At 40.2% G+C, this 16,118-nt stretch overlaps 1 protein-coding gene across 1 annotated transcript; it reads right to left on the reverse strand.

The window, feature by feature from the left end:
* Positions 1–733: 733 nt before the first annotated feature.
* LOC115266519 (N-acetylneuraminate 9-O-acetyltransferase) lies at positions 734–14,017 on the reverse strand. Its single transcript, XM_029872774.2, has 4 exons — positions 13,736–14,017; positions 13,573–13,669; positions 2,605–3,363; positions 734–2,282 (listed from the first exon to the last, which is right to left on the reverse strand). The coding sequence occupies exons 1-4, from the start codon at positions 13,866–13,868 to the stop codon at positions 875–877; spliced, it is 2,397 nt and encodes a 798-aa protein (XP_029728634.2). The 5' UTR covers positions 13,869–14,017; the 3' UTR covers positions 734–874.
* Positions 14,018–16,118: the final 2,101 nt, after the last annotated feature.

The raw sequence follows: 16,118 nt of genomic DNA on the forward strand, positions 1-16,118 counted from the left end.
AGTGTCACCCCCTGGGATAAACATTTCTATAATGGTCGTATTTAAGTGCAATATGATCTAATTGTGATATATTGCGCTACATATTGTGCGTTTAGCACTAAATTGATTTCCGAAAAAACTTCATCGACTTCCGCTGCCTTTCCTATGCGTTAAACATAACGTCGGAAGTAGTGCGCTGTATAGAAAACCAGATTTACTGTACAGCGCACTACTTCCGACGTTATGTTTAACGCATAGGAAAGGCAGCGGAAGTCGATGAAGTTTTTTCGGAAATCAATTTAGTGCTAAACGCACAATATGCTGCTATACCAGAAACTTCTATCGACAAAAAAACTTTGGATATCGTTCATCAACAACATCGTCGTAGCCATTTTGAACTAACGTCGCTGCTCCCACCATGCTAACCATACTGTCCGTGAATAGGTCCCTTAAAGGGCCTAAATTTCTCAATAATTGTCAACAACATGACATTTTTTTTTCGATGAAAAAATGCCCTATTCTCATAAAGCCGATTCTTTGAAAAGAAATACGCCTGCACACTGCCATCGGAGAATAGATAGAACGCGATGCGACTTAGCGCCACTTTCGAGTTGTCAGGACGCCCGTGAAACGAACGCCAGGTATCACAGGAATCGTTGAACACCATACTGAACCGCAACGCCTACCGGTTGGCCGAATGCAGTTTTGGTTTGTGATAGACCTCTACAGCTGCAAACAACAAACGTAATTCATGTTTTTTTTTTTTGCTTTTTACTATTTTTATTATTTAGTATCGACTGATAATTTTAATTTGGTTGACTAAGCTTAAGATTAAACATAAAAAGATCTTGAGTTCAAATTTTTTATGTAATGCACAATCAATGTTTTAGGTTCTTTAAATCATTCCGTCATAGCGCCCAATAGGGATAAGTACAACAATAAAAATCAGCATATTGCGTAGCGCCAGTTTCCAGTCGTTTGGTACTATATAGGGCAATAGAACGGTAGTGAGACGATGAATTTCATGAGATACACATACAAATATGAATGACGTTATCAAAACGTTAAGAGTGGGGAATCCTGGCAGAAGCACCAGAACACCGTTTCGATCCGCTGCCAGCCAAATGTGATACTGGCAGATAAACAATTCTAGCGAAATACGTCCAAACCAAGCGAAAAACGTTGAATAGCGCGTTCGAAGCATGCCGGAAATGTTACGCAGCAATATGTATCCGACAATTGGGATGAACACTACGTACGAGTGTATTTCTTCACAGTCTTGTTTGTTTCGACAGAAAAATGTCCACGTCGTGTAGAAGCCTATTCCGGCGATAGCTGCTAGAGTCGATGTCAAGGATATTCGTCTGGAGAACAGATTCCCATGGTTATTATCGTCGAAAAAGTAATACCGCTGGGCGATATGAAAAATGGCAGCAAATATCATTCCGTATGTGATTGTATAACGGTCAAGTTTCCAACGGTACCACCATTCATGAATATCGTCATCCGTTGTTACAAACAGCGCCTTCCACGGCCGGGTCACAAAGATCCGCTCAAAAAATACTTCACTCATGTAGAGCACTGTTATAACGCTCAGCATGCAGACAAACTTCAATACTACGTACAGATATTGATACGCGTTGTTCTCCGAACTCTGGGCAGTGATTCTTGGTGGAATTGACAACATGAAGTATACCATGCAATACCAAAACGATAACAATGGTACAAAGAAATAGAATTGATATGGACGGTTCATACATAAACAGAGAATAACTGTCAGGAAATTGATCTTAAACATAACTTGCAGGAATCGTACTAGTCCGCTATTTCCCGTTTGCCAACAATATGTAAAGTGACTATATCCGGAGAGAAATAGATACCCACTGATGAGCACCTTTATATGCATGTAAATAGGAAGCACGTGCGAAGCTCCCGTCATGTAGTATATCAAAATAACCAGCTGCATCCAACCTTTCAGTTCGTCGGTTTGGTCACGGTGCAGAACCTTGGTAAACTTGCTATCTTCGGTGAAGAAAAGTCCCAGCACAAACACATACCCAACTGGAATCCAGAAGCTGAATTCGGAGTAGTATTTGTTCTCCTTCATAAAAAAATTGGTACGATCACACAGGTAGAAGTATGCCATAATGATGGCCAGCGATGCCAGGGCAATGATCGGGGATTGCGAATCCGCTGCAGCAGGCGAGGTGCCGGTAGCCGTTTGGCTCAGCGGTACGTAGATGTTTACGCCTCGAAGTTTCAGCAACCAGCGCCGGACGATCATTGCGGAAGCAATCGTCAAGCTGTGAGTAAAGCATATGTAGTTGTTTATATCTATTACACACTGCATTAATAGCTAAATCAGTCATTAACATTGGCGTAACTGGACATTTTTCGTGATTATAAAAAATATATATGAAATAGACTTCATTTGGGGTGGGAAGTGTGTAGATAAGCTAACAGTTATTGGAGGCAGTTCTCAATTTGTTAAATGTTTTACTTAACCCCTTTTTAAATTTTAAAATCATTTCGTATCAGTCCTTCTCTGGGTCCCTTCTAGAAAAAAATACAAGCTACGCCAATGACCATTAAAAGTCATGAATTAGAATCTGAAAAACTACTTACCACACTCCTAGGGTAGCGTACGTTACCACTTGGATGATGGTATACGTTTCAGCACTACTGCAGCACGTTCCATCATTATAGTTCATGTAATCGTTGCAATACATGTTCAACAAGATTTGTATATCGTGCTTCAGGGCCAGCACACCGAGTTTGTTGCCATCAACGAACTCGTCCACCAGTCCGGAGGCAATCATCTTCGACGAAGACCAAATTTTGGCATCCGAATAGCTCAAGATATCGTAAACTACTTGATTGATGCGATCGATATCCTCGTTTTGTACGTTCTTCCATTCGTCATTAAGTCGATCCTGATCGATCGGGTCCTGCAGTTTCCAAATTACTTTGGATTTTTTCGCCACCAAACTATCGATTGGTTTCACCATTCTGGTCAAGTTCTTTTCAAAGGCTTTCTGCACCTCTTTGGTAACATTGCCATTATGGAATGTTGAATAGGCGCAACTGGCCACGATCAAACTGGGCGGATCATCCTCGTGCTGCCACTTAAGAAACTCATCGATCATTGTTTTGGAAACTTCATTGGCGTAAATGTAGTTGATGTGCAACCGCAGCTTGTAGTCCACAAATTGAAGATTTTCCGTTTTACTCTGCGTTGACTGTATGGAAGCGTTGTCCGCATCCCTGGGCTTCAGGTGATTAATCATCTCCAGGTAGAGAGATCGCACACGTACGTCGCCGATAAACACAAAATGGTTCTGGTTGCCCCAAAATGCCAAATATCGGAAGCATTTTCTGGTGTCTCTGAAAGATGAAGGTTTGAATTTTCTTATATTTTTTGTTAAAGACAATCACAGAATCGATCTTTGAGCAACTACTGTTGTTCTTTTGACTTCAGCTACATTGAGCAGATACCTCCCGAGGTTATTTGCCAACTCCAAATATAGTATTATAATATAATATAATATAATAATATAATAATATATTATAATATAATATAATATAATATAATATAACTCTTCTTGAATAGCACGACTCCGATAAGGAGGTATGCACGGACAGAAATGCTGTCTGTTCAATTTAACTTTTTCGAGTTTCGAAGATATTCTTGGTATAAGTGCTCCATATAGCCGAGGCGGTAAACGCACGGGTATTCAGCATGACCATGCTGAGGGTGACGGGTTCGATTCCCGGTCGGTCCAGGATCTTTTCGTAAAGGAAATTTCCTTGACTTCCTTGGGCATAGAGTATCTTCGTGCCTGCCACACGATATACACATGCAAAATGGTCATTGGCAGAGGAAGCTCTCAGTTAAAAACTGTGGAAGTGCTCATTGAACACTAAGCTGAGAAGCAGGCTTTGTCCCAGTGAGGACGTTACGCCAAGAAGAGGAGAGGAGGAAGTGCTTCAAATGGTTGATTCACAATCATAAGTAAAGATGATATGCAAAATTGAAAGCACGGTAAATTGAGACTTTGTTTTGGATACTAGTGATTTGAGGTGTGGTAAATTAAATGTAATATTATTGAAGTATTGATGTTAATTGAAATCTTGTTTGTAGAATTGGGAAACATATCTTGTCTCTGTTTGCGAATTGGTTAAAGTGAACTCAGTCGGAGACTAAAATGTGAGTACAAACATTGAAATAGTAACCTGAACTTGATAGTAATAAAAACATTATTTATAGCTTTGAGCTGAACAGACTTCAAATTGCGAGTTTCTGCTTACGAGAACTCCGAAAGAATATCTTCGCAACACTTGGTATAGTGTATGTAGCGCAATATATTACATTTAGATCATATTGCACTAAAAAACAACCATTATAGAAATGTTTATTCTTTCATTTTGATTATTCTAGAAATGCAACGTAACCTTATTTGACCAATTTTTGTGTTACTTAAATGTTCGATAAACACGTTAACTACATCGCTGGAAAGGTGGATCGGTCGACCGAAGCCCTACCGTGTATGCACCAAACTTTGCGCAGTTAAGAAAAATCAAATTTCTAGTCGTTATAAAAAATACGAACAAACAAAATATATCATGAACAACATGCTCATACGATAGACTAATGATCCTTCTTTGAGTCTGCAATATAAAAAAATCATAATATTAACCAAAAAATACTTGAAATAGAAAAACTAGTTCATTGCCTTGTTCCTAACTTTGCGCACAAAATCTTCGATTGTTCCTAACTTTGCGCATAGTGTGCCTAACTTTGCGCATGCTATGAATTGCTTAAAAAAGTAATCAAAAATGCTATTATTTAATGTTTGCCCATTAAACTAAAGTTATTCAGATCAGGTAGTGTGCCCTTAATTGATCTTTGTTGAAATATTTTGTCCTACGAGTGAGGGGGAACGGAGGCCTTCGGAGTTCTTGATTTCGTCTGCGGTTCGTACTAGGCACCTACCGTGTGAACAATCCAAACTTCATGAGGGGTTGTTTCCTGTGGCTAAAGATCAAAGGTAAAAGCTTCCTGATAAATGAAGTGATCGTTACGGATAGGAACAATAAGGAGTCATTTAAATATGACGTCCATCCTTGGGGGGAGGGGGCTGGGGTTGTCTGAGAAAGTGTGATATGCCATGTAAAGCCTGTATCCGCAATAATCAGGACAGCGAAGTATGGCTCTAGCTCCGTAATGAATCGGTTAAATTGGCCAAAAAATTGACTGAGAACTCATTGGTTTATGTTTATCATTTGTGCCAAATTTCATTAAAATCGATGCATTACTTTTAACTGTGGATGAAAAACAAACAGACGAGGTTTTAAGCATTTCGTACAATCATGACCAATTTTCATTCGCATAATAGATGGTTCTTTTACGGTACAGTTAAAAGTTCTGTGATTCAATTATGAAATTTCGTTAGCAGTTATGATACTTACAGAGACACTTTCTTGCAAAATTTCATCAACTATGATCAATTGGTTTAAAAACTACTGGTGTTGATAGGGGTGAGTGTCAGTGAAAAGTTTTCGTGTTTTTCATGTGCGATATTTGCTTACTCATAACTTTTTAATATCTCTGCCAATTTTCATGAAATTTTCACAGAAGGTAGTTGGTTATGTGTATATTATGCCTACAAAATTTGATGCTTATTGGTACAGTACTTTCAATAGTACAATTGAAACAATAAAGGGTGCTGACTAATTGCTGTCTGAGGGGCTAAAATTACGTTCAGTCCCAATACATGTTTCGACTATAAAATTGTTAATAGTACATCGATTTTTTTTAAATTTTGCCTATGCAACAAATGTAGATGGAGAGGTTTGTGTTCAAAAATTCAGCCTTTTCCTTTGTAAAATTCAAAAGTTACAGCGCTGCCAAGCAAACTAGGGGCTGTACAAAATTCAATGGCGCACATTTTACTCTTTCATTGCTACAACAAAAAGTACTGCACCGATTCACATGAAATTTTGTAGGTGAAATGAACAAACTATAAGATGTTATTAGGCCAAGTTTCAGCCATTTTAATGTATCCATTGCAGAGTTACAGCTGTATTTCTGTGTCCCGATTATTGCGGATACAGGCTTTATTAGGTATACTATGAAGCGTGACGGGGTGGCAGGGGAAGAGGGGGTTCTAAAAGTCTTAAAAATGGAGGACGTCATATTTGAATCGTCCCTAACATTGACCGCCGTAAAATCCAAATGAAGGACTGTTCACAAATCACGTCTCATTGTAGACAGATGGAGAGTGCCTGCCATAGTGCTACGGTTCATACTATTTTCTACTAATTTCTATACAAAATTTGCTACATGAAGGAGAGGCAGGCCTGAAATTATCAGTACTGGTGTTACATAATATTTAAATGGTTCATAGGTCATGTATTCACGTTCAACAAGCATTTACTGCAAGTGCGCAAAAATTAGGAACACAGTGCAAATAATGGTTCCAAACATTGCGCACCATTATTTACTAATTAAATTGAAAAATTTCTTACGAACTGTGATTGATTTTACTAGAATATCACCTTTTTTGTCAATTAACTGCAAAATTAATCATCGTTGCACAGTTTTATCGAGGAAAATGTTGATTTTTAGTAGAGTTACTTCTTGGCAACCGTGTTAAGGCGAGGCAAATTTTGACATTTTTGTGTATTTTTTGTTTATTATTCAACATAAACAAAGATTTTATGGACATTAAATATTTGTCAAATAATGTTTATGTTTACACAATGCTAGTGCAATGATTAAACTGGTGAATATGTTGACATTTAGTTATTTGTTTCGTTATTTTACAAAAATGCGCAAAGTTTGGACCTGCGCAAAGTTAGGTGCGCACACGGTATATTTTTTTGCTAAATCGCCGATCGAAGCTGCGCGTGAAGAACAAATTGTTGATGCTCAAGTGCATCATCCGGCGAATGTTAACCTATGCGTCCGCGGTTTGGGGCAACTGCGCCAAATCGCACCGTTAACGACTACAGGTGAATCAGAACAACCTGAACCCGTGGTATCCGACCGACGATCTCCACAAGCTGGCTGGTGTCGATACAATTGGGTTCTTTAGGGATATCCGGATTATTTTATAATTGGATTCTCCACCCAAAAATTAGTCGAAATCCAAAATTTCATGATTTTTGGAATGCGGGAACTATTTTTAAAATGCATTTAAAGTTTGTATGGGGAAATTTTTTTGTTCTGGTCGAGCTGTCATTTTACGATTAAACTGTCATTCTATCCACGGAAATTAAAACTGTTTTGTTATTTTAACCATCAAAATGAAGCTATTGGAAACCAATAAAATCGCGTTATACTCAGAAAAATGAGCTCTATCGATTAGGCTATAGAAAATAGCAATATTTTATTCACTAAACAACCCAATTGACGCAAGCATCGAAAGTGCTACAAGATCCTCCAGGACTTCCTATGCGATATCCGCAAATCCGCTCATCGAAGCACTCCACCCTGAACATCTGTGATATTAGCGTTAAGAATCATGAGATCTAGAGTTTTTTCACTCTGAAAACACGTTTCCCCTAAAAAAATCTACTCTACTATTCTACTATAAAATCTACTATTTCTAAATGTTGTACATACGTCTCTATTAATGAAATTGAATTGTTCTTAGTTGTTAGGTTATCCAAATCTCTGAATTTGTTAATGTTAAGTTCTTTCTTTGAAATAGTGTTATTTATTGACTACAGAAAAATAAATTCAATTGAATTAATTGAAATATTCGTGCATTCTTTGTGTTCAATGTTGTATTTTAACTTGTAAATATTCCCCTAGTATTAATGCACATTTATAGGGTTCTGGCAGCATAGAGGCCCATGAAATGCAATCCCATTTCGAATGCCAACATTCAGGCCTTTTTGGGCCGCGAGTACTAGAGATGTAAATCTTTCCCTGGCACAGACTTATAGAACTGTAGTCATGAAACCCGAATCGAGATGCCCGATTAGGATTAGTTTTCCTCGACAAAACCAAGTTATGAACACAGCAGCAAAGACTGTCAACTAAAAGGCAAACTGCCATAAAAAAAAAACACAATTCCAGGATGACTGATGGACCATGGACCTAGAATAATTATCTGTGATCGGAAGTTATCCATCTAGATAACAAGGCATATTTATGTTTTGTGTCGTCCTGTGTTAATTGGTAATGTATCTTGTTTGTGCATTTATAAGGTTCTATGTGTCGAGACGTGTTGATCCTTTATAATAATTTATTTTCTTTTATTTTTGTAACAGTATTTCTCGTTACTTGCGTTTTACATACATACATACATACATTCACTTTTATTGATTTAATCATTACAATTAGTGTACAATAGCTCTTTGTTACACTTGCAGAGTTTTGGATCTACCTTTCAGCTGCGTTATTTTTCAGTTTCTGTTTAGAAAAATTGGATTTTTTACGTATTGATTATTTATACTGCTTAGGGAAAAACTATCGAAAAAAAAACCCTAGAACTTTTTTGTAAAACTTATTCTATGATCACAGTGGTTGATTTGCCAGGACTTCTATAAGAGGATTTGCTGACATCTGGCACGATGTGACGAAGGTTCTAGTTGATCGCTCGATGAAATCGTCGATTAATTCCGTATTCGACAAGCGATGTAGTTCTGATGTCGGAAAGAAGGGATCCAAACCGTAGATCATTTTCAGCAGCTTATTCTGCTTAACCTGAAGACGAGCGCGATGAGACTTGGCACATTTTCCCCACACTGGTGATCCGTACGTCATTAATGGTCGAAGTACACACTTAAATATCAGTGCTTTGTTTTTGACAGCTAATTTTAAACGCCTATTAATCAGTGAATACAAACAACGGATAGTTTTGTCTAATTTATCAATTGAGTAATTCACGTGCTTTGCAAAAGTCAATTTGGAGTCAAGGATCACTCCAAGATATTTCCCATCATCTTCCCAATTTGATGGTTGACCGTTTGTGGTTATTGCTGTCCTAGGAAGGTTTCGTGCTGCCCTCTTCTTGGTGAAGAAAATTGTTTGCGTTTTTGTAGCATTCACTTTGATTCGCCATTTCCGCTGATAACTTTCCAGGTTGTTCTGCGCATGTTGTAGCTTAGTTACGATTTGAGCTGGATCCTTGTCGGCCGCTAAAAAAGCTGTGTCGTCCGCGAAGAAAGCATAGACTACTCCATCAACCATTATTGTATCTGATGTAAAAATATTATACAATGTAGGGCTCAAGACCGATCCTTGAGGGACACCAAACGGTATGGGGTGCGAAGTAGACGTAGAACCGTTGAGTGTTACTTGAAATCGGCGATTGGACAGAAACGAAGAAATTATTTTTACCAAATACAATGGACAGTTCGATTGATGCAGCTTGAAGACCACCGCCTCTTGCCATACGGAGTCATAGGCCTTCTCCACGTCAAGAAGCACCATGCCAGTGGATTTCCCATGGCTGAAGTTGCGCTTGATTTCTTGTTTGATTCGCACAAGTTGATGAATTGTGGAGTGGCCTTTTTTGAACCCAAATTGTTCGTACGGAATAACTTTGTTTGCTTCGACGTGGCGATTCAGTCTATTTAAAATCAGTCTTTCCAGTATTTTGCTTAAACCGCTCAATAGACTGATTGGGCGGTAGTTTCCGGGACAAGTAATGTTTTTATTCGGTTTAGGGATGGCAATCACAGAAGCATGTTTCCATTTGAGTGGGAAATAAGCTAGTCTGAGACAAGCATTAAGGATCTTTGTTAGTGCCACGAGTGCTTTTTTCGGAAGGTGTTTAAGGATAACGTTTCTAATGCCATCGGGGCCCGGAGCTTTTTTGGTCTTCATTGAACGGATGATTGACAAGATTTCCTTTGGTTTGGCTAGAACACCTGGATTTACAATACACTCTGCCTGATTAATCCTATCCATGGTACTGTTCACTCGAGAGGTCGTCTCAGCATCTCCTTCTAGTGTGTTGATGTGGGCAGCAGCAAAGGAGGCGGCAAATGCTTCTGTCTTTTGGTTAGAGCTGACAATTATCTCTCCATTCACTTTAAGTGGTGGGTTGTACTTAACGTGGTTACGAAGGCATCTGCTTATTTTCCAAAATTGGTTGGATCCAGGATCCAGTTTTTTGAGCATTTCACCAAAATTCCTATATCGATGTTCGGCGCATTTGGAGCGAATAATACCGTTCAGTTGTTCAACTATCGCACCTAGCAAGGGATCACGAGTGCGTAGATGTTGAAGACGACGAATATTTCTTAGGCGAATAAGCTGCTTGATCACATCTGGGAGAATGTTTCTTTGGTGATTATAATTTGATAGTGGAATACAAGCCTCTTCTGCGCGGGCTAGTACATTGCCAAAGAACAAAATTGCATCATCTATTTTTCTTTCTTCGTCAAGGTCACTGAGCAACCGAGAGCTTAAGTCGATGTTGTCGTTCACCATTCTAGAAAACTGGTTCCAGTTAGCTCTATTGTAGCAACGGTAGGTATTTTCGGGTCGAGTAGCGGAAGTGCTGCTATTTATCTTGAACGTAACGGGTAAATGGTCCGAAGAGAGGTCGGTGTGGGTTATAGGAACAGACATTTGTACCTGGTTGTTTGATAGAACCAGATCTAGAGTGGGCGGCCTACCTCTTCCTGTTGGATAACGAGTCGGATTTTCTGGATGGTGGATGTAGAAGTTCGAAGATTGTTGCTCTTGGGAAAGGATTTTTCCCGCCTTGTTCGATGTTGCGCAGTTCCATAATTGATTTCGTGCGTTGAAATCCCCCACAATGAAAAACGGTTGGTCGAACTGTGTTAGCCTTCGGATGTCACGTCTGAATTGTTGCAGATGCGATTTTTTGCTCGATCCTGGATAATATGCAGCAACGATGTTGATTGGCGTTGACTCGGTGATTATGGATACCCCTACGGCTTCGACGATTGATGTGGAAAGATCCAGCTGGTTGAATTGAAGTCCTCTTCTAATTAAGATGGCAACTCCACCACCTCGATCTGCTTCCGAACATTGGCGGTCCAGGCGGGTCGTTGAGTAGTTGGCATGATACAGGGAGTTACGGCTACGTAACCATGTTTCGGTCACAACAGCAACATCTATGGCGTGTGATTCCAAAAAGTGAAAAAATTCTTCTACCTTATTGTTTAAGGCCGGACGGGACGGTGGTTGAATCGTCCGCCATTGCTCTGTTGCTAGTAAGATGCAAATCTCAACTTCTACTTCATATTATTGACTAGAAATTTGATCGTTCATTTGCTCACTTGTGGTGCACAATCGACTAAAGTTTCAGCTACGTCAGTGCAGTGGAAATTGATATTTGCTTCTTCAAAATTGCGAGGCAAATTGTTAGAAAGAGAGGGAAGATAGGAAAAATTACACATCGTCCCGTGCGGCCTTAAGGAACGGCTGTTCCAATTCAGCAACCTAAGGGAATTATGGTTGGCCATTGTAGACAAACTTAAGGACAAGTTCTGCCAAGGCAGAAAATTGCGAGGCCCTTGTCTTGCAGCTTGCAAGTTTCACGTATAGTTCGCGGGCCAGTAATGTGAATTCTTCCACGGAGAATAGGTCCGGTTCGATCGGCGGATCGGTTGACGGGTTTGTCCCATTCCTAACTACATCTACATCTCCTTGACCTGAAATAAGGTATTACTGCCAACAGGGTATCGTAGTGTTAATAAATAAATTACAAATTACAAATTACAAACTACATTTGCATACGAGTTTACTTGTGAATTTATCGTTGACACAACTTCAAGGGGTTGAAAGTTGTGGCGATGTTGCTTGTTTGCTTGCTGCATTGGTCTCACAGGGCCATTACGCCGGTCCGGTTGCGGGCGAGTTTTTTTTTCCTCCAACTTTTTCAGGTAATGTAGTCGGGTGGGACAGCCTTTGAAATTGGCCGTATGATTTTGGCTGCAATTCGCACATTTAATTAGTGGTTTCACTGTTGGGTCGTCGGGTGCTAGCTCTGCTTTGGATGGGAGGTGACAATCTTTTGTTTGATGCCGCTCGCCGCATTTGACACATTTGACTTGCAAGTTGCAATTTCGCATGCCGTGACCGTACTGTTGACATCTGAAGCATTGGACAGCATCCAACTTCTTCCGTGAGTAGAACCGCCAGAACACGATGACGTTGAACAAAGCTTTAGTTCAGACTCTAGTTTAATTTAAAAACACTTCACTAATACTTTACTTTTGCAAAAGAAAATAAAAAATGAATAACTCTTTTAAAGAAAAACTAGAAAGGACGAGCAAATTCCTTTTAATTCTACTACTGTGCTTATCTTCGGACAGATAGGCCTATTTCGTCTGTGACTTACAGACTTCTTCAGTGTCAAGTGCTCGACTGAAGAAAACCTTTAGTTTTCCTGAGCTCTTGGAGCTTTGTGGCTCCTTTGGGAAACTGCAGCAGGTACGATGCAACGTCTTCGGTTTTGGATACCGAAAGCAGCTTAACATCCGTAGGTATGATGTTGTTGTTTTCCAATTCAAGTTTCACTGACTCGATGTCGTACTTCGGGAGACCTGATAGCACAAATTTGTCTGGGACGTCGTCGCTCGTTCCGTGTGTGAAAAATTGAACGTCATTTGATCGCAGCTGACCCACAGCTTCGACAAAGTGAGGTTTTGTTTTGATGATGATTTGCACATTGCCTTTGCCTACTCGTAGAAGATAATCCTTCTGTTCAATGCTTGTCAGGGACAGTAGCTGGTTCAGCTGGTTTACCGATTTGTCGTATACGTATATCGGAGGACATCGTACCTTTCGCACACGACCAGCAGCTACAGTGTTCTGTTGATCAACCGGATCAGATTCATCCATCAGCACACTATCCAAGCCTTCGAATGCGTTGCTGGTGGGAACATTAATTACCAGCCGTTGAGTTACGCCTTGCTGTGTTTCAGTTGACGGACACCTCGGAGCCGTTGACTGTGATGAAGAGGCCTCGGAAGAGGCTACCTCCCCGCCCCCACAAGAGTTGCTTCGAGAACGAAAAACGGGGTCTTCTGGAGCCACAAGAGTGCTTCCCAACATCGCATCTATCTGATGGGTTGAGGTTAGACGAACTTTGCTCTTGTCATAATTTTTACGGATAAGGATATTCGCTGTTCCGGACGATCCAGCCTCTCCCCCTGAACCGGCCGGGGCCTTTCCGAGAGTAGGTTTCCCCAGGTTGGACGCTTGGAGCGCCAAAAAAACGAGAAAAAAAAAAACTTTCGGTACGCAGTGAGAAAAACGATGTTTACGCGACGAGGTTTGACAGATCACTCCTACTTGCGTTTTTCTAAAGCATTTTAATCAGTTGTCAGTTGCTCCAACCAGCGAATCCAGGCTGTATGCGAAGTACAAACTCGAAAAAGATTTTAGACAAGTTTAATATACTGCGTTCCTCAACAATAATGAACATGTGCCCCGCGAGCCGAAAGATGTGAAAACCCCTAGTATAAGACACTGATCCTTCCGGTTGCTTCATTATTTTTGTAAGAATCGTAGACATCTACGATGCAACGTAACGGCTCAGGATAAACATATTCATGGGTGCATCCTATATATCTGGTAAATATCCAAATTACACTTACGTTTCCGTATACTTATGCAGCATGCACCCGAAAGGTTGCCATTCTTTATCCCCTTTGAAGCGGCCGTCGCTCAAAAGCCACTTACAGGAATCACTACCTACGGTATAAAACATATCGGTTGGTGAAATTCATAAGCAATTCAGATGCGATGCAAGTCACTTACCATATCTCAGATGCAGCAAGCCGTGGTAAATGGTGAACCCTAGAACCATAAGAAAGGCGAGTTTCTTTGCGTTGCTGGCGTTCAAACTCTGGATAAATTGCTCCGCTTTCGATGTTTTCATTTCGCTTCCCATTGCGGAAGCTGGCTGCAATCGTGCGGCCACTCCCTACCAGTTTGATTTGTGCGTTTTAAATACAATTTACAACAATTTTAGAAAACTTTTCTGTTGCAGCGCGAATCACAACAAAAACCGATGCACCATCTGCCAAGTGTCAAAACCGGATTTTGTGGAGTGCGTTCACAGATTTTTGTTTTCATTCATCCAATATGTTCACTAGTGGATGAATATTATTTATCGAAATTACACGGAAATAATTATTTATGTAAACGAGTTGCAAAAAAATGATTTTTATGTTAAGTTGCATTATGCATTATGAACTTTATGCAACTATTTTTATAACAATTATTTTTATAATAATTATGCAACTTATTTCAGTTACATAATGAACTAGTTCGGAATAGTTGGCCATTATGACACCGAAATATCAAAATTGTGGAGGAGCGGGCCTGGTGTGAGTAGAACACGCGACTATCACGCCGAGGACCTGAGGCAGAATGCCGCTCCCGATAAACTCACAAAATGTGAGTTCTTTTCCTTTGGAAGGGATTTGTTATTGTCGGGCCGCCACCAAACCGGACGTCGCACAACTGAGTTGCGACCTTGGTTGCTACCTAAGGGATGCGGACTCAACTTTTTTGGTCATTCAATTTGAGCACGCATTCTTTCTTCCAGTGCTCCCCGTTGTAAAGTTTCTTATCTCTATGGAGATCAATTTCAAATTACCGTCTAGGGAACGTTCAAAAATTACGTCCAACATTTGGGGGAGGGGGGGGGGGTCTAGAAAAGTGTGACAGTACGTGTATTAGGTATAGGAAAACAGCGTGACAGAGGGGGGAGGGGGGGTCTAAAAATCCCAAAAAATGATGGACGTAATATTTGAATCTTCCCCTACCCCCGTTGGTTTGAACGACACCTCATGCAAACCAACGGGGTTCATTTTTTAATTTGAACTTCTAGTAACCCTGTGAGCATCGAAAAACACACTGATGGTGACCCTTTTTGCAGTTTTGTTTTGATTCTGCGTTCCGTTTCACCCCGTTCCATGAGCAGAATGACGTTTGAACCATTTTTAGTTTGAACGATGTGCAGATTAGAGGGGGTCAAATTAAAAAGTGTTCAGATTAGATGAGGTCAAACCAACGGGGGTAGACGGTACATGCATAAACTTCTTCACACAACGTTTAAACCAAGGCTCAAACATATCGATTACAGCAAAAGCTACAATAGAACGTATACAGTAGACGTTCGCTCGGTGCAAACGGTTTAACTGCAATGCTTTATAACTGCAAGTCCGCTAAGTGCAACAATTTTGCAGTTATCGCACCGCTATCTGTCAAAAACGAAACGTCAACAGAGTTGCGATGTTTTTCAGATGCACTAAAGCTGCATTGCGTTGTTTTTTAGTGCATTCTGGCTGCGTCCAACAGCAATTGACAACTGTGTGACAGCTGTCAGTCGTTGCAGTTAGCGAATTTCATTCGGTAACTGAAACGTAAACATGTTGCACTTATCGAACGTCTACTGTATTCAGCTGACTTGGTCATTATGGACTTGGAAGAATAATTTACAAACTTTAGGCAAGTTTCACACATAATTTTCTCACAGTTAAAACGTTTTAAACGTTTTTGTATCTGACGGCAAAGTTTGTGTTCATTAAATGTTTCACTTGTTTTAGCGTGACTAAGCGAACCAAACTTGTATCCAGGCACACTCTGATCATTTTGGAGGTTTGGTAGCAGCCTGGCTGCTGTCAAATTTCAGTCCGCAATCCTCAGGTTGGTACACGACCCGACTCGCGACGTTTTCTGCATCATTTCGGAAGTAGTGCGCATCTATCTCCTTGTCATTAAATATTCTCAATTTAGTTGAAAATCGGAGTTTTCGACAAGCGAAGTTGGATTTTTCTCCAAATCTGTGCGTCGGACCTAACTTCGAAAGTGCATCGGACCTAACTTCGGAAGTGGTATTATGCTTTTGGTCGAAATACGAAGTGATCGAACGTGCGAAAATTGATTATTAACCTACTTAGAAATGTCGCAACTCAATTTGGATTAGTGCATATTGTTGCTCTTTATTAGCTTAATGATGCAACAGAAAAAATAGATTCAAATTTACTCCGCAGCTGCAACTTCGCATGTGCTTCTAGCGACGATTTCGATTTGGTGGTGCGACGATAATTCGCTGTATAGTAAACCTGGACCGCTATACAGCGCACCACTTCCAAAGTTAGGTCCGACGCACGGATTTGGAGAAAAATCCAAC

The sequence above is a fragment of the Aedes albopictus genome, chromosome 1, assembly GCF_035046485.1.
Source record: "Aedes albopictus strain Foshan chromosome 1, AalbF5, whole genome shotgun sequence".
Taxonomy (NCBI): Eukaryota; Metazoa; Arthropoda; class Insecta; order Diptera; family Culicidae; genus Aedes; species Aedes albopictus.

Bases quoted from the DNA above. Each gene is read 5' to 3' on its own strand.
- LOC115266519 (XM_029872774.2), bottom strand. From the start codon at position 13,868: ATGGGAAGCGAAATGAAAACATCGAAAGCGGAGCAATTTATCCAGAGT. The intron at 3,364-13,572 runs GTAAGTGTAATT...TTCATCTTTCAG, and splicing joins CTGCATAAGTATACGGAAAC to AGACACCAGAAAATGCTTCC. The intron at 2,283-2,604 runs GTAAGTAGTTTT...CTTTACTCACAG, and splicing joins TACGCTACCCTAGGAGTGTG to CTTGACGATTGCTTCCGCAA.